The sequence below is a fragment of the Seriola dumerili genome, unplaced genomic scaffold, assembly GCF_002260705.1.
Source record: "Seriola dumerili isolate Sdu_G_001 unplaced genomic scaffold, Sdu_1.0 BDQW01000138.1, whole genome shotgun sequence".
NCBI lineage: Eukaryota > Metazoa > Chordata > Actinopteri > Carangiformes > Carangidae > Seriola > Seriola dumerili.
The window spans coordinates 5,726,165-5,745,591 of record NW_019174393.1 but is presented as its reverse complement, the minus strand read 5'-3'; the positions used below and the strand labels follow the sequence as shown (position 1 = coordinate 5,745,591).

Genomic DNA, 19,427 nt, shown 5'->3' with positions numbered 1-19,427 from the left:
TGACAGACATTTTTTACTTGTTATTGGAGGAAGAGCTCAGGTGTAACTAATGACATTAGATGGCATTTCTCTATTCAGGGACTCCAGTAAGCCATGACAGTGAGCTTGCATGCACAATATCAAAGGCCTGGAACTTGTACACATAAATGGAATACAGGCATAATTAACATTATTAGTTACACCTGTGCTTAATCTGCTGTGACATGTCAGAATGTCATGAAAAAGGTCTGCACAGTACATGCACAAATGTCAACCCAGCTAGGACTTTTTAATACCGCTGCTTATTAAAACTTTACAAAGAAAAAACAAAATGTCGTAACAAGCTTTCTGTGAACCAGGGCAAGGAATCATTACCATTTCCCCCCAGTGCTGTCTTGATGTCTTTTATGGTTTATGCAAAGCACTCTGAATTGCCTTGTTGTTGAAATGTGCTACACAAATAAACTTTGTATGATCTCCCTTGAGCTGTTTTAGTACCACTGGCAAATTGTTTAAATGTTGTGTACCTGTGAGCGGCTCCTCCATTTACTTTGTGCACCGCATTCTTAGACAATAGTCTCAATCAACAGCACACTCAAAAATTAAAGTGGGCATACCGAGTATTCTGAGTATGCTTAATTATGGAGATTATCCGAATCCTGCTTAGAGCTGGTATGTCATATGCTTTGGTCCTAGACCAGCTCATATTGGCATGTAAAGTAAATGTTCTTCCAAAAATGATTTTTAACCTCTTGCCAGTAAATCACTTAAAGCAGTAAGATCTCATTTCTTAGTGTTGAATAGGGAATCACTAGTCTAATTGAAGCCCATCATACAGTATCTAAATCCAGAAAGGGATAAAATGGATGGAAGGGAAAAAAATATAAACAGAAGGTGCTGAGGGAGATGTATCTGCAAAGAGAAAACATGTGCATCTGCATATGAGAAGGGTGAATCCATTTTCCTTTCCTTTCACACATGCTGCAAGATTTAAAGGCATGTTTAATTGCTCGTTAATAAACAGTTTCTACAGCAGTGGTCATCACCAATGGTGTCTTGCCCCAGTTGTTAGGATGAGGAGAAAGCAAATATAAGAAGATGAGGAAGGGAGGAACAAGAGGAGAGTGGAAGAAAAAGGACCTCAGGGAGGAGGGAGGTTGAAAAGGTAAACGTTGACATACAGAGAGAGAAAACAGAGCAAGGGTAAAAAAAAGCATGGCTATCTGACTGAATGGAAAACAGAGTTTGAGTGGAAGGGCAAATGAGTTATGGAGAGACAAACTGTAGCAACCAAACCGAAAAGCCAAAGAATGGTTGACGAATGGAGGCAAGGCTGAGGTAAAGTGAGGGGGTATGTGGGGAGCATATAACAGTGAATGACAGGCAGAAAGAGAGAGACAGAGAGGCGCATGAGCACTTGTGAAAGTGGCAAGAGAAATAAAGGAGTGACAGAATGAAGGATTGAATGACAGACGGGGGCAGGAGGTAGAGAAATGAGTGGGGATACGGAGCTGGAGTTTATATTTGAAATGGGAGGGAGGAGAAACTGGGGAGAAGGGAATGACGCTTGATCTGTCATAGTAAAGCCAGTCAGTCCACACAGTAGCACAACAGTCCACTAGAGGCTGGGTTTCTTTGAAGAATGGTATAAAAAACCTAATCTCATTCATTATTGATTTTCACAGACTGAAGGTCATAAACTCATTTAAATTTCCATTAAAATAAATTAGATAGCCACTAACTATTATATGACAGGATATAAAACGAACTTGTGTCATAGCACCTTTATCGTGTCCCTCATTTTTGTGGTCAATGACTAAAATGAAATGTGGGCATGTACAGAGACGCACAAACACCACAAAAACAATACAAGCTAGCTCTCATACGCTGTGGTGTGTGTGTGTGTGTGTGTGTGTGTGTGTGTGTGTGTGTGTGTGTGGTGTGTGTGTGTGTGTGTGTGTGTGTGTGTGTGTGTGGCAGCGTGAGGGGCTGGGAGATGATCCAAACATCTGATAGCACTGTGTTCATCGTTCTGTCTCTTGTGGTGCGGCACCGACTGTTATTAAAAACTACAGAGTAATATCGGAGCTGTCAGTCATCCCTGAGATTAAAGACTAAGCTCTATTTCCTAAGCGCCACAGGTCTGGATAAATCATTATCAGCTCTCTGAGCCTCAGGCGCTGACGCTTGGTTAGTGCTAGGCTATGCTAACAAACCCACATCGAGATGGTAGTGTAGGACTCTGGCGGGCTGTTGCTGGGACTGATGGTGACAGGAAATGATTTCAAGACTGGATTGTTGATTTGACAAAAAGTTAAGGCAACAGGAAATTCAATGAATTACATGCGAGAGCTGTAAAAATGCTCCCTTCAAGTGCTGTTGGAAATGTCACAATCATTAGCTAATGTAGCACTGGGGAAAGAGAGTTTCAATTAGCCCGAGATGTGATCAGTCCCAGCAAATGCCAGCTTTCCACCCACTGTTTAAATAAGGCTTAGGGTTGAACTGTATTCAAGCCTGGGGGTTTGAAACCCCACAATGGATCACAAGTTAGATCTTAATTGTCATGAGAGGATTAACCTAATATGAAAGAAGACAAAAAATACAATATTCTTGCCATATAATTTGTCAATGTGTCATGGCTAGTCTTTGTTTTCTGAAATATATAATATATATATATATATACACACACACACACACACACATATATATACAGTTTAATTAAATGTCATGGAGATAGCTCAGTAGTATCTCCATGACAACTGAGCTATCTTCATCTGTTATATACAAACATGTTTATATGTACATATCAATTTTTATACTTTCCACATGTATACTCTATAATTCATCGTAAATATTGACTGCAACTACTCACATCTAATGTTTCTTCATTAGCAAATAACGCTACAATATTCTGAAAAAAGCAATACATACATTATATATTAATAGTTCAGTCCCTCCTGTTTGATAAATGTGCTAAAAGATTGGTTTTCACTTTGCCATTATGGAGTACTGAATGTAGATTATTAAGGGGTTTTTTGAGCATAAGGCTGCAACATAACAAAATGTGAAAAGATTGAAGGGGTCTGAACACTCTCTGAGGGCACTGTAATCCCTATATCTGCTGCACGCCCTTCACTCTTTCCTAATTTATTTTAATGCTGAGCAGAAATTTCTCCAGCTCATAATGTTCCAAGATTAAACTGATGAGGAATTTTTCCTATCTTCATCTTTTTTTTCAATTTATTACCGACTGTGCATGCTGAAACTTATCCTCAGGTCTGTAAAACCAGATAGTGTTGCACTACCAGGTGCAAACAGGTGAGTCTTACAACCCCCCTAACCCTCCACCCCCTCCTCCGTGGAAGGGAGAGAGGGAGATAGGACTCCCCGCTGAGAGCATTTCTTCACGTCTGATAGCCTGTACATATCTAAACTCAGCCTTAAGGCAGAGACGGGCCAGTCTGCAGATATTGAATTCACACTTTCATTCCTGATTCGAGTGCACAGAGTATATTGCCACGGGAACTGGCCCGTCTTTTGCAGTAACCCATTATTCAAGTCTCCTGAAGATGACAGTGATGGCCGTCTCTCACTAGCATCACTAAAAGGGTGTTGTTGTACGATATTATTTGAGGTGCAAATATTTAAATTAATTAATGGATTTTTAACAACAGCAATGTTTTCATGATGGCCCCTGTTTTGTTTGTATCTCATGTACACACACGAGTATGAACCGTATGACAACCCAGATGACATGATAGTGTTTCACGTCTTGACAGGTGGTGGTGACGCACCAAGAAAAGCTGCAATGCAAGGAAGAAGAAGACTGCGAGCATGCATGTGTCAACCCAGGTTTCCTCAAAAACACACACGCTTTTTGTTGTGAAACACTGAACATACACTGAACAGCAAGCATTCTGACTGAGCATATGAGAATTCAGTGTTTTGCTCAGGGACACTTGACCAGTGTTGGAATCAAACTTGAGATCCTCCATTGAGCTTTAAGGTCGTGTACAAGTAACAGTGTACACTGGCACTACAGAGTCATGCAGCAGGTACACGGATTAGGGAGTAATGCACTTTGGTGAATATAAATCTTCAACTCAAAAGAAAAGTTAGCGGGTATTTGGTAATGAACCAAAATATTTGACATATTAAAAGTATTTGACAATTCATCCCGAGGCGGACAGAATTGTCTGCACTAAATGGCATTCCAATTGTTAAGACATTCAACTTAAAACCACAGATCAAAAATACCAAAAATTTATCATACGATTTTTAAAACATTTGTGTCATTAAAGTGGTGCCATCCCTATAGCCATTCCACTAGCGTGGCTAAATGCCATCAAATACACAGCACTCACACACTTCTTCAACCTGTCTTGTTAGTGCAACTGCCTGAGGTTAAATGTAAATGAAACAAGCACACACTGTGTGATCAAAACCATCCCACTCATTAATGAAATTGAACTGTTAATTAGAGCTACAGTACATCTCTGGGGGCGGGACAATTTGGAGAGGACACTTTACTACAAAGAGTGACAGTGTCCAAATGTGCAAGACTGTGAACCCACTCTGTATCAGAGATTTATTGATTTAGCTCTCTAGAAGTTTTTACATGTGGAGGACAAAGTATTAGATACAACTGAGTAAATATCACCACAGATTATGGCCTTAAAAATTAACCTAGAATTAAATCAGAATATTACATAATAATATATATTAGATTCACAAAGACAGGATATGGACAAGACTCTGCACTGGATTGCATTTGATTGTACAGGTGTACGTAATAAACTTGTACTCAACGTAGGTGTGCGTGTACAATATACTACACAGAAACAAAACTGCATACACAATAAAACAGTTAAATGTTTTTAGCCTTTCTCCTCCTTTCACCGATCAAATTTGACTTAAGCTTTTATCTTTGATTGATCCTCTCTCACCCCCAAGTGAAAAAGTAGCGAGAGAAGAGATATAATTTCATCATATCTGCCATCTGCCACACGACAGGGGGCACACATTCAGCACATTCAACCGGGGTAGAACAACAGGGAAAATTCCTGTCATTTTATATAAGTGGAGCACAAGTCTGCAGAAAGCACTGCTGCTATTCTGCTTCAGTGTAAAATGTAGGGAGAAAAAAGGAAAAGCTGTATCGTATGCACATGCTCTTTTCTGTTAAGCTATGATTATAATTAAATATGTTAATGGACAATATCAGTGGCCATTACTTACTTATTTCATTAAGCATCATGCTATGCTGGCTCTGACACATAGAATGGATAGGACTTCAAATGTAGCGGTATATAACAAAGACAGCAAAGGACAGAGCTGAGATGTCAGCTGGATGGAAAATCAAGAAAAACCATGAACTGTGTGTGTATGCGCATGAGTGTGCTTGAGTATCAAATTAATGCTGCAAACAGACTTACTGCTGACTTTCAGGATGACTTAATGATCAAGCACAGCAGGTTGACAGACCCATTGTGCATTTGTGCAGAAGCATGTGCTTGTAGCTGTGAGTTAATGTCAAGGTACAAGTGAAGTGTGTGATATTTGAGAACAAAGGACTGAATTAAGCAACAGAGGTATAATGAGTTTAACTCTTTCAGGTAAACACACAGCCAGTGCCACACAAAAACACACAGAGCAGTTGATTGCTTTGCCATTTATGGCTCATTAACTGTTAGAGCTAATCCATCACTCAGCCTCTCTGTGGCTGTCATTGTGAATAAAGTATAAAGTTGTGTTTTGTAGGCAGATGTTTTTCCACAACTGACCACGACAACTCTAGAGAATTTCATTTGCTTGTGGTGATTTAGAAGCAAAAAACTGGCCTATATGTGCGAAATACTGTTACTTTGTATTTGTAGGTATGTAGGTTGTTCCCACCTTTAACGCAAAACATATACATTAATGCTGCTGATTAAAATTACTGGTTTGATTTAGCTCCAGTTGTAGCTCACTGCTCTACACAGCATGTAGTTCTCCTCAACAGCTTAAGGGACTTCCTGCGGCTGCTTTCTGGCAATTGACAGCTTTACACAACAGAGAATCCATTTGCAGTCGTGTTTCAGGCCACCTGATGAATGTAGGTTCAATATTCTCTTTTAGCTCCGTTTTTGTTTCAGCTTTGTCCATCTGCTGTTTGGTGCTGGGAAGGTAGTGTACTGAAGGTTTATCAGAGGTTTTTGCTGAAAACAGCTGCTGTAACGATGCAACTGAGAGCCATGGGTCTCAGCCAGAACAGTAAAGATGCAAGTCATACAACCAAAACAATGAGCTGAAAGATGCTAAAATGCTTTGTAAAGCTGAGGGAAACACCACAGTAATGTGAAGGAAATTACATTAAAAATAACAAAATAGTGAGTGCATTATGTAATCTACAATAGCATTTGGACATTATGAACAAAAACTGGTTGTATTTACATTATGGGGGGTATAAGAAGCTGTGAAGTGTTTCAGCAGATGAATAAACACAGACCTGGAGCTTTGTTTTGTTAGTGACTTGTCGCAGGGGGCACTGCATAATTCATGGGAGACAATTGCGTCAACAGTTGCGCTGCTTTTGCATAACACTGCATTATACTTGGCACTCTGCACCGAGGGCACAGAGGGAATATCTTCTTAAGCGATGTCCAAAATTATGTAAACTGTAGTTTTGAGCATCAACAGTAACACCAGTGATGGACTGGGTTATAAATAGACCTCCTTTTGATCCAACTGCCCACGCAGGTTGCTGACACCTGCAAACTTCACTGCAGGGCCGAGGATTCAGTGTTTAAATGTTAAGTTTGTGTTGAAGAATAGTTCAGGATTTTTAGGGAGAGAATGATAGGAATAAGAAGAGAACAGACAGATGTGGAGAAGAAGGAAGGAAAGACCTTTTATGGTGTGCAGACGGAAAAAAATTGTTCCCATCACTTTCTCGTCCTCATTTCTCAGTCCAACCCAGTGAAATCTCACATTTCATTCTCTCCATTTTTCTGATCTCCCCCACCCCAACCCTCCCTCCCTCCCAACAACATCAGACTCTCATTCTCTCTCCCACTCTCTTTTTCACTGGCATCCTTTGAATTCTGTGACTCTTTGCCTTCTGTACCCACATACATATATACTCCCTCTTTCTCTCATTCTCTCTCTCTCTCTGTAAGCCACTTGTTACCATGGCAACCCCACAATGGGCCTTATAAAGCTAATAAGTAGAGAGAGCAGGAGGGATGAGCAGAGTAGCAGAAGAAGGAGGGTGAAAAAATAGAGAAAAAATTAAATGGAAAAATAAATGGGTGCCAATCTATTCCTGGTGTTGGAGTTTCAAATAGAGGTACACCTATTTATAATACATTAAAAGTTGTATTTAAAATATGCTGCGAGTGCTTATATAATGTGTTTCTATAAGTTGTAGACGTGGAATTGTGTGTTCATTAAAATTCTTTTAATGTAAATGTACTTCACCTGTTAGGGCAATACTGTACTATACGTTCTATAGCAGAGACTTAAATTTGCTAGAGAAGACAATCTTTCCTCCAATGCCTCAAGTTGCAGTGTCTTTGCATCCACAGCCATATTTTGGCTCAAATCAAGCAATTTTTTGGAGAACTAAATGTGTCAAAGACTAAAATACTTATGTTGTTTTTTACCCAAGGACACCTCAACATGTGGACAGGAGGAGCTGGGGATCAAACGTCCAACCATCTACCTAAGCCATAACAGTTGTGCAATCAAAATGAACCAACATCATTAACACCAAGGTCAATATGAAACCAGACACCTTCCCACACATCGTCAAATTCAGGTTTTGTAATTCTACAAATTATCTGTTTCAAGTGTTTCTAAATAGAAAGCTAATGTGTTCAAAGTTAAAACAAGAGCTTTCCAACACTGTGGTCAATAATTGCTCCCCAGTCTTTGTCCAAAGACGACATTACACGTCAGTGTCAAACCCAAGGCTCATTATGTAGGTTCAAGTAGCAAATAACACACTCTTGTTACATAAATACCACTGCAATACTTCAATAGGAATGGCAGATGAAGACATCTCATTCAGGTTTACGTCTGTGTGTCTGTATGTGTGTGCACCTGTGGATTGATAATGAATGTGTTTTTCCTTTGAGGCACTACACAGATCAAAGTGTAGCTAGGCCTCTGAACTGCTCCTGGATGAAACAGAGACACACACACACGCACACACATGCACACACACATACACACACACACACACACACACAGAAAATGCCTCCTGCCTGGTCGACTTCCCCTGCTTTGCCTCTTCTGTCGGTGTCTGATAGCAGTGGGTGTGAGGGACAGTTGGACTGAAATCCAGGTGAGAGGAGGAAGTATTCACAACCACGTCACCAACTAACTTACACCAAGGCCGCCACTTTGCCATGACAACAAGGAATCTCATCACTATGGTAACACAAAAAGCGACTAGGAAATGACACAAAGGAAATTAGGGTCAAGAGTAAACCAGGCAGTAACCAGTAATCTATAGATAGATAGATAATATATCTTATCAAAACAGGGTATTCATATGTTTAGTTAGTTACTTATATTAGGCTTCATGATATAGGATCTTTTGTCAGTCACATTAAAATGCAAGTGAATAGTAAACACGTTTTGCATTATTTAGTATTTATGTTCCTTTTTTAGTATGTGAACAAAATAAAAGTACTGAAATGTGTGTATGTGGAGATTTAAGATTTAACTGCCCTCATTATGACATTCTTCTGAGAAAACACCTCTTCATTTCATGGAATATTCCTTTTGGAGGAGCAACTTTTAAACTCAGCAGGGGGGACGTCATTAGATGAAACTAACAGTGTTTCATCTGGTCTGACACTAAAAGGGACTCCCCATAGGAATAACAGAGCATCTCTTGCTGATGTCTTGGAGCCTAGTTTTTAGGATATCAGTACAGTTTTTCCCCTGAAAGAGCTTGTTTGCATCCTAATTTCTTGTCAAACAGACATGAGACTAATGTACAAGTTGACGTCACTTCAAAACAACCTTTCAAATGTCACTTTTCAAAGAAAATCTTGATGGCAAGTGCATTTGGTATTTGAAAGTAACAGATCATCTGCTAAATGAACGAAATTGCTAAGGCCATTTCACAAGGAAATTTCAATGCAATCATCTCAATTGATGGATTCTCTTATGCAGGTGATATAAATCCATGCAATAGGTTCAGGTTTGGTGAACTATGACAAGCTAATTCATGCTCTTGAGCAATAGCAAATCACCCTGAACATAGAGCAGTAGAGTCTAAAATGCGTAGCTTACTAGCTTTGCTGCACCATTAACTTTTATTTAACCTCCTCTGCTGGAGTATGAACTTCTCCAAACAAGAGGCACGTATGGTTTGACATGCAACAGCAAAATTCTCCTCATGACATGATCCTCCTCAACCTTGCCTGACATACCAGTAGAAAGCATGATGTGCACTCATACAGTTTTCAAACCCACACGACTATACAACAGGTCAAAACGTTCTGTAGAGTAATTCTTAGTGCTTGTTTCATCATCCCTCAATACCTAGACAGCTGGGATTCACAAATTCACATGCTAGACTAAAATCATCAATTCATCAGTGCTGTTATGTGTCAGAAACATACCCGTCTGACTCCTACATAGGTTAAAATAAACCATAAAAATGTTTGCAAAACTATTTCACTGACTATTTCACACAGTATAGGACTTGACAGATTTGATCTAGTACAGTCGGCTCACACAGATAATAGTGTTATAACTTGCCTGACAGTTCAACCTACTTCCAAATTCATTATTCATCTATCCATCCTTGCAAGCTTTGCCTAAAATCTTTCTCAAGGTTTTTAGAACAATGGTAATATAAGGGAGAAGTTGAAGGTACTCTTACCACTATAAATAAAAAGATTCCCTCTCACAAAAACGTAGAGTTCACATGTAAATGTAATATGACACAATGTTCAGATATGCGTGTAGATGTGTACATTGTACACAATGCATTTTTTTGGAACTAGCATTACATAGTATGTTGTTGTTGATTTTTTCATGTTGTTAATCATATCTCTAAATTCTCCCTTAGACAGACGTTTTCCAGCTGTCAGATATGATGTGCTCTCCACTCCTCCCACTGAAGCTCTAAGGTGTTTGCCTCTTGGCTCTGGTCAACAGTGTGACAGGTGCAGAAAGATCATTTCAATTTCCTGGGACCCAGGGCAAGAGGATTTAAGTTTCATTGGTTCATTTGGTTCCAAGGCTTGAAGAGTTTAAACAACTCCTGCACTGAAGTAAGAAAGATGGAACGGAGGGGGAAGCATCAACACACACACACACACACACACACACACACACACACACACACACACACACACACACACACACACACACACACACACACACACACACACACAAAAGATGGGCTGAGTCAGGCTGCACAAGGCCAAAGACATAGTGAACACACCGACATACTCAACATACTGAGTAAATGTGTGCTTCAAGCATTACTGATACCATAACTGAATAGGCCTGAAATAACCCAACCACTCACAAGGTCACCAGCTGGCTAATATACATGATAGATGGGATATTCTAAGTATTTTAAACAGATTTTCCACATTGGATTAACTAATTTCCATTCATTCCAACTACGCCATGTCCATTAGACATGGAGAAAATGGGCACTTTAAAAGGTACTATACTGTATGTAAGAATGTATATATGCAGCCTTACAAAAGACTACACTTTAAATGCAAATATCTCTATCTTGAACGACAACAATACATAAACACAAAGGATTTATGAGCAGATAAAGTCAAGAGACTTGATAGCAAGAGTTCTCATGTTGTGATATTCCACTTGAGGAGGTATTTGTGTTTAAAGTGAAATCCCCCAGGGGCCAACGCTCACTATGACTTCTGGCTAAGAGACGACCTTTAACACTAATTGATCTCCCACCCTCCTGTCCGTTTCATGAGACTTACCAGTGAGCTGACAGTCGTCGTTGGAGCCTGCAGAGTCTTCCTGGTTGGGGCTGAGGGGAGGGCTGGCAGGGGGGCTCGTGCTGAAGCTGGCGTAGCCCAGGGACGAGCTCACCTCACTGGGCTCACAGCTGTGGTTGACTGGCCTCTGGACGTCCAGGGATGAGGACAGAGAGGTACGCTGCTTGGGCTTGACACAAGAAAGGAAGAAGACAAAGACTGTCAGAGATGAAAACCTTTATATTGTCTTTGGAGTTTTCAAACAAAATGGCTCTTTTTGACTTGTAGTTTGCATAGATCCATGCACTGTTTTCCTCTTTCTTTCATGTGTCTTTGTTCACGTTAGTCCAGTATTTTGTGTTGTTGTATGGTGTTTCACACATGTATGTTATGCAAGTCATGAAAGACAGCAAGCTGTGACTAGTCAAGGTCCAACGTGTTGTCTGCCATGTTCTCTGCCACGTCACAGCAAGAATTTATAACCAGCGATCATCTGATTCCAGCCATCATAAGCCTACAGGGAATGTTTGTAAGTCACTGCAGTATTTTCCTAAATTACCAAAACATGTGTGTCTCTGCACCTCTGTACATGACTCACAATTTTAGACTCATTAGTTCTGACACCTGAATATGTTGTGATGTAATAAAACATACAGATGCCAACATGGTTTATGTAACATGAAAAAATGGTCCAAGGAAGAAAAAAAGAGGGGGGTGGAGGTAAATAGGGAGGCAGAAATGGACAAAAAGAGAGAAAGAGAGAGAGACATAATGATTGCTTATAGCCAAGTGAGAGAGAAAGAAAGTGAAGCAGGGAACAACTCAAACTGTAGACTGGCATCTGGTAAACACATCTTACATAATGAGGCATTCGCAGCTCTCAACAACCTGCTGCTACGCTTCGCAAACAGCTCAGGCAGTCAAAACTGTGCTGGTGTGTGTGTGTGAGTGTGTGAGTGTGTGAGTGTGAGTGTGTGTGTGTGTGTGTGTGTGTGTGTGTGTACAAATTAGAGGATGTAGGCAAAGTCATTCAATACAGTTAACCATAAAGGGGAAGTAACATCCGGAAATACTGAGAGAGACCGACACATGACAGGGACAACCTTCATAAGACCTTTGCTGTCTTCTGTATGACACAAGGTACAAAACCTGAACCTTGAGAGAAGAAGAAAGAGAGGGGAGAAAGGAAGAAAGGATATGGAATGAAATGAGAGCAGACTGAACGCTTTTTTTCCTAGGCAGGGTGCACTCAAATTGGGTTTTGAAGCATCTACACATCGATTGAACTAAAGTGAGATGAAAACAAAAGCAAAACAGGAGCAAATAATTAGGTTGAACAAGGCAAAAGCATGAAAAATGAAAAGAGGACAGAAGACAGAAGAGAGAGAAATGAAAAACTGAAGATGAAAGGAGGCAGTGAGTGAAAATGGCAGCATTGAAGAAAGAAAAAGGAAGAAAGAAACAAAATGATGGGAAGAGGTAAGAACTGGTAAGAATTTTAAGCAGGGCAGAAGGGATTTGGGCAAGAAGGAGTGATGCTATGGAGAAAGAAATTAACGAAGAAAGGAAGGAGGAAGGTACAATAACATCATGAAGACATGGTGATAGTAAAGAAATGGAGATGAGAAGCAGAATTTACAATGAGAGGAGGGATGGGAGAAGAAGGGGAGGAGAAATAAACAAAGGAAAGGAAGAAGAAGAAGGAGGGCAGCATTATAGGAAAAGACGGAAGTGTCGAAAGAAGGAAGCTACAAATGATCAATCCACTAAAATTTAATGTGGAAAAAAAGGAATGCTGTGCATGTCTTATCAAAAAGAGAGAGGTATTATAGGAGTAGTTCAAAATTTTGGACAATAACTAAGTAACTAACTCAAGAAAGCAGATCAGATGAAAATTTCAAACAATTTCTCTAACAGAAAAGAAAGAAATCAACCCAGAAATACTAAATGAATGACTTTCAAGGTCACTTTTTTCCCTATGCATAAGTGGATGAACAGAGGTCACAACAAAACATTTTTACACAGTGTGGTATCAGCCAATAAATGAGAGGGCATTTTCCACATGCATAGCTCTAACATGCATAGCTCTAACATAGACAACAACAGACCAGAGAGCAGCACAGCAACAGTAAAATTTACTCTTTTTTTCAGTAGAGAGTTGGTCAATGAGGAACAACAGGGAACAGGGAAGAAAGACAATGATGTATGAGCCCAACAGGGAATCACCCTGACTGGGCAAGGGGAGCGACATTACGCTACATAGCTTCGTTAGTTTTTTATTTTATTTTACTTTGGTCATGTTAAAGAAACAACACAAAACAAGTCAAATCTTTGAATCAAAATCATTGATGATTTATGGCAAAGAAAGAGAAACAAAGTAAGAGGGAAAATCCAGTCAAATGTATTAAAAATAAAAACAGAACCTACAATGTTTACTTTGCCACAGACTTAATAACCAACAAAAAAGGATAAAAAAAATACATGAGATGAAACAGCAATCAACTGCTGCTGCTGCTGCTGTTATGTGACTGTGTGGCATTTAAAAGTGGGAGGTTGAGGCTATGTGTGTGTGTCCGTGTGTGTGTGTGTGTCTGTTTTGTGAGCCATCTAATGTTTAATGAGTTTAATGCCAACTTCAACTTCTCCTATTCATCGTTTAAGCATCTTTTTATTCTTGTGCTTATCGCTGCCTTGTCTGTGTACTTTGCTTCTGCTTCTGTCTAACAAGTAAAGGCGTCTTCTCTCTGGACCCGTGCTTATTAAGAGCTCACACATGCACATAACACACACACACACACACGCCGTGACACATTAACTAAGCATACACACAAACTGTAGTTCTGGCTGAGGCTTAGCGTTAACAATGCAGACGGGCGGCAGGCTAATGAACATGTCATGCCCGATTGGAAGGGGATTAATGAGCACAGACACACAGCTGCACAGACATTCATACGCACACACATGCTCGCATACACAGGAAGCAAGGTCTTCCATGCCTGACTAAATTTCAGCAAAAAAACATTTTCCCTGCCTGCAACAGCATCCCTGGGGGAAAACATTCTGTTTAACACTTCACTAATGTGTTCAGGTGCTAATAAATGACGTACTCATTAGCTCAAAAATCTAATTCCTCACCTACGACGAGGTGAGATGTTCTTTTGCAGTTTGAGGGGTTTTTTTCTGTGTGAAACTGAGGGATTGTGTGCTAATTTATGAACAATGTGATAATCAGTTATCATAAAATTATCATGATTACCAAATCAGACACTAGAGTTGGGGAACAAATGTGATGATGAATGAAACTTGAACAGAAGCAGAATTTACTGTGCAAACTGTTAACAATACTAAAAAAAAACATGATGCATGGTAATTATTTCAAAATGTTGCCATTTCCATTAAGTCTCTTTAATGGCTAACTAATTCAGGAATTTAATTATTAATAATAATTTAACATGAGCTGGGGACTGAAAGGTAATTATCATAATCATAATTGATATTTTCAGTTGGTAGAGCAACTCTCCCCTTCTGTTAACAGTCGCTTAAAGTTAATGATGCTGAATATGGAGCAATACAGATGTCTTTTTCATATTGTGAGTTTTTGTTTATTTTTTTTCACTCTCATCCTTTTTTCTTGGTCTTTGTTTCAGTTGCCTCACACGTCCACAGAAATATATAAACACACAAACTCAGACGGCAAAAAGCTCACAAGAGCGGAGCAGACAGCACATCAGCATGCAGAGGGGGGAGAAGAACAAGAGAATAGAAAATAAAAGGAGTAAACATCCATCCTTTTCCTCCCACATTCAGAACAAATTCTGCAACTCAAACTATTATTCTACTATTCAGCTCTCCACTCTGCGTTCCCACTTTCTTCTGATAGATTTTGCCTCTCATCTCTTCCCTCTTTTTCTTGTGATGATCAAGCTACTTTATTATTCTCCTCCAGAAACATTTTTATAAAGTTTCAACTCAGAGGAGCCTCTCAGCTGATGACACTTTTTCACACAATTTCAGCTCAAATTAACATATATAGTGGCCCTATAAAGGCTCAAACATGCCTCATGTGCCATGGATGTACAGACATCCATGCTCCATCCACAATCACTGAAGCACAGTTACTCTGTGTGCGCTCACCCCTCCACTTTAATCAAAAAATCTGTTGTTGTTATTCTTATTGTTCAGTGTTGGAAATACAAAGGAGAGTAAGAAAATATAATATGCTTACAATCCAAACTGCTTCTCAGTAAGTCAAGATAAATGCAGTAGGAGGAGCATTTATGAGTAAAATATGAAGTCACCTTTAATGTTTGGGCATGGTGTCATTTGTTAAATAAAACAAGCACTGACTTCTTTTTTCCAAAAAATACTGCAAAGTTTTAGTCTTTTTCACTTCAAGTCTTTACTATTGCACCTGGTTGCTCTTGTCATGAGTCATGTACGTTTGGGTCTCACTTTATTTATCATTAGGTGAGGTGGTATTTTTCTAAATTAACACATTGTTTCCGATAATCTATATTATGTTTCTAAAACTAGATAACAGCACTTGCTTGCTTGCTGTGGTCCAGGCTCAAAATGCATATTCTTCAAGGAGGTGTCAGGCTTTACAGTAGACCACTGACAAGTTAAATGAGCCCATTAAAGGCTTAATCAGTTTAATGTGCCACTGTCCTGATTGTCAGTGATCTTCACTACTGGATTTTCCAAATATGCCAGATCATTTTTTACGAATCATTTTGTGAGAATTCCCTTAAATAAGCGACAAGTCAGTTTCTGCAGAATTAAGATGAGAAATAACCAGAAGTTGCAGAAAAAAAGCCTTATTTAAAATATAACACAGATGTGTTTGATAGATAATCATGAAGTTCAAGAGTGGTGGTTCAAGGTGGCAGGTCAGATCATCTAAAATCATAGTTCAGAAATAATGTGAGCTTCTTTTTAGCCAATGTTTCCACAAACAAATCTTCAAAAATGATTCTTTCTACTACTCTAAAAGTCATCCCTCTTGTTATGTGCTATCACTCCACTTGTGCTCATATACTCCTTCAGTCAGATCTGAACAGGAAGTAATTCACCACCTGTCTGCTACACAGCATAAAGCAGTTTACCTGCCATATTTAAACTGGCAAACAATTTAATATGCAGTGCAGAGGCCAGCAGAGGCTAGCAGTCCACTTGACTCATTACTAATGAGGTGAATGAACAGCATGACTTATTGAAAATCATCAAAATGCAACATACACATTTTTTTTTTAATAGAGGTGGAAAATGCCAGGAAATAGCTCAGACGCGTAACTCACACTGCAGGGCTTTTAGCATTAGCACCCATGTCTCTCCTCTGAGGCCACAGACATCCTGTTGGCTGGCAAAGCAAATCTCTTTAAGAACCACACACATAGCTGTACATAGAGAGGTCTCCTGGTTGTCCCAGCAACTTCAAAATGTTCAGGTGGAGTGCAGTAAACCGCCAGCTATGATGAGAGGAATAAGCAGTGACTCTCACTGACCAGTGTCAGTCAGAGTAAATGACTCTTTTTTTCCTTTCCCTCATGATCCATCTCTCTCTCACTCCGTTTCCTTCCTGTTACCCTCTTTTCTTGCTATCCCTCTCTGAAGCCTAACAAGTGACACGATTGTTTTATTGACTGTGTGTGCATGTGTGTGTCTCTGCATGAGTCATGTTCCTAGAACTGTAGACTGCACACATGTGCTGCAATTATGCACAGATGCGAGGAAATTTGCTGGAAGATTAACTGACTGGAGCAACAGTCTCAGAGATCATGAGGTGACTCTGTGTCTTTATTCAGCACAAACAGCCGCAGCGGCTAGGTGATTGATGTGTGTGAACAGATTAATGAGCTCTGAATGCCAAAGTGATTAGCGATGTGTCTTATAAAAGAATTTAGAGAGTTTCTGGTGAAACAAATGTTTCACAGCTTCACAAGTTTGAATGGAAATATATTGACACAAAAGCTGGCTTAACATAAGATAAACTCCACAAATGAAAATAAATTTATTAGTCAATCTGCAGATATTTAATGCTTTTTTTAATCTCCAAACACAATTATGTGTGAGAACTTCAGCTCTAATTGCAGTGAAGAAAAGGACATTTTTACTGTTGATTTTTGGGCTCAGCAGTACAGAGAAAAAGTGCACAGTTCGGTCTAAATTCTGAGAAGATGGTCTCAGACTTTTGGACCTCGCTGTATCTTTGCGCTGGTAGAGCCTGGCAGTCTTTTTTGTGCTGGTCTTGTTTGTTTACTACAATTACACTGTCATCTCAAAATCACTCTACAGTGATGTTAAAATTACACATATCATCTTTAAGGTTACTTGATCTGTGTTGGTCAAAAGGAAACACACTAAAAATCGATAACCTTCTTTCCCCCCCCTTGAAGCCACATTGAGGATAAGGCTCTTTAAGTGCCCTGCCCAAGAGCACTTTGACCGCACTAAATTGGGGAGTTGAGAGTGTAAGTCACTCAGTTTCCTCAAGAAGATCCTCACAATGGATTATAATCAAGCCAACTGGCTACAAACCTTTTCCTACAGTTTCCTACAGTCTATGACAGCTGTGTCATATTCAGTACATTTACTTACATTACTAGTGCTTTGCATGCGTCTGTGCATCCTCTCAACCTATGTATGGGAAAAATATCTATTATCTTCACGCCTCCATACGGCTTCAGACACCAGTTAGCCTACCTTATCTGCACTCCACTCTGAGTGTGTCTGACTGTGCGTGTGTGGTCAGGGAAGCTATATTCTCTATCAGACTACCTGTAATCTTGTATGTGTTCATACATATGTAACAATCTGTTCTCGTGTGACAGTAGATCTGACTGTGTGCAATTCATGCTATACTGTACATCCACCCCCCACCCCCACACTCGGTCACACTTTGGAAGGGATTTTTGGGGGAAAGTTTTTCCTTATCGGAAGCAAAGGCCAAAGGATAAGGGTGTAACATGTTGTACAGATTGTAAAGCCTTTTGGCAAATGTATGATTTTGGACAATATAAATAAAACTGACTTAACTAACTTAACTAACTAAGAAAACTAGATGACTAGTCTTTACCCTAAACTTGAACTTAACTTAAAAACTTTAACAAAGGCTGCATTCAGACTTTAAAAAAACAGTGTTAAAACAAACAATCAAAAAACACAAGCCAACAGAATGGGTGCTGTGTTGCTACAAGTACAGGTGAGAAAATAAAATATGAACCGGAAAGTCAGTTTTGAATAACACATCCATGGCTTTGAAGGCTTATCTGATGCGGCACAGCTGAAGGCATTAGTTAGGGTTATACAACACTGGAAGTTTATCACAGGAGCATTTTCTCCTGCATCTTGGCAATTGCAAAGGAAAAAGTTGAATTACTACAATGATATACAGTGCCATTGCCTGATAACATTGCAATGTCTTTTTTTTTAGTTGACAAGCCAACAGGAGACCCAGTTTGTGCCTCTCATGTGTCATCATTACACTCAAGTCATAAAGCTAATCATCTATTTTATGGAGATTAATCCTTGACAGTCTTTAAAACTGGGTATCCAGAAATGACACACTGGCTCATCCATTTTGTATAACACAAGAAAAATAAAAACATATTATTGTGTATGAAAATACAGACAAATGGGAAAATAAGCACATACAAATATAACTTGAAGTTTTCAATTTTGGTTTGCGTTGCACAAAACGAGGAAGGACATGTCTCATTTCCAGCTACACTCTTTTACACCTGTAGGAACTTAAGCTGCTTGGGAAACAGGTCAAAAACCTTTTTTAATGTACACCAAACAAAATATTTTGTTTTATCCAGATGGTTAGAATAGGTGTTGGGTATTCTGGAAAGAGCTTCAAGTGCTGCTAAATGAGGTCCTGGGGTTTTCAAATCACCAGGGACTCATCTTTCAGAAAAACAGATGCTTAGCTCTGTGACTCAAATTTATTGATAATATATGAGGCACAAAGAGGGACCATGCCAATGCAATGGATGAAGAGGCTGCTTTTTGATACAGTGCTAATGTTGATCCAAACACTGCCGTAACCGTCAAACAGCATTTAGAATAAGCCAGGACTCCTCATCCTTTTAGATGTGAAACACAAACTGGTCCACTCAAAGATAGAAAAGGAGCAAGATGGTATGAAGATGTGTGTGTGTTTTAGTTTGTCTTATGTGACCATGTGATTGTCTGAGATATCAGCTTTAGCCTTTGTGGGAACAAACACGAGTTCTATCATGTGTTCGCTGTGAACAGGAATCTCTCATAAGCAACTAATGGCTATAAAACTTTACTGTTAAGATACACACAGATTCTCTCTCTCTCTCACACGCAGACACACACACACACACACACATACACACACACATACACACACACATACACACACACACACAAACACACCAAAGTAGGACACTGAGCCAGTGGATATAAAACTGATAACCTCGTGATTTAGTGTGTGTATCTCTGTCCTTCTTG

General features: G+C 39.5%; 1 protein-coding gene across 1 annotated transcript in view; it reads right to left on the bottom strand.

Moving 5' to 3' along the window:
- Positions 1-19,427, bottom strand: part of anks1b (ankyrin repeat and sterile alpha motif domain containing 1B) — a 228,075-nt gene that overhangs the window by 90,020 nt on the left and 118,628 nt on the right. The window contains exon 15 of the mRNA XM_022749064.1: positions 10,950-11,136. Coding sequence (XP_022604785.1) covers positions 10,950-11,136 — 187 coding nt within the window. The remainder of the gene's footprint in view (positions 1-10,949; positions 11,137-19,427) is intronic.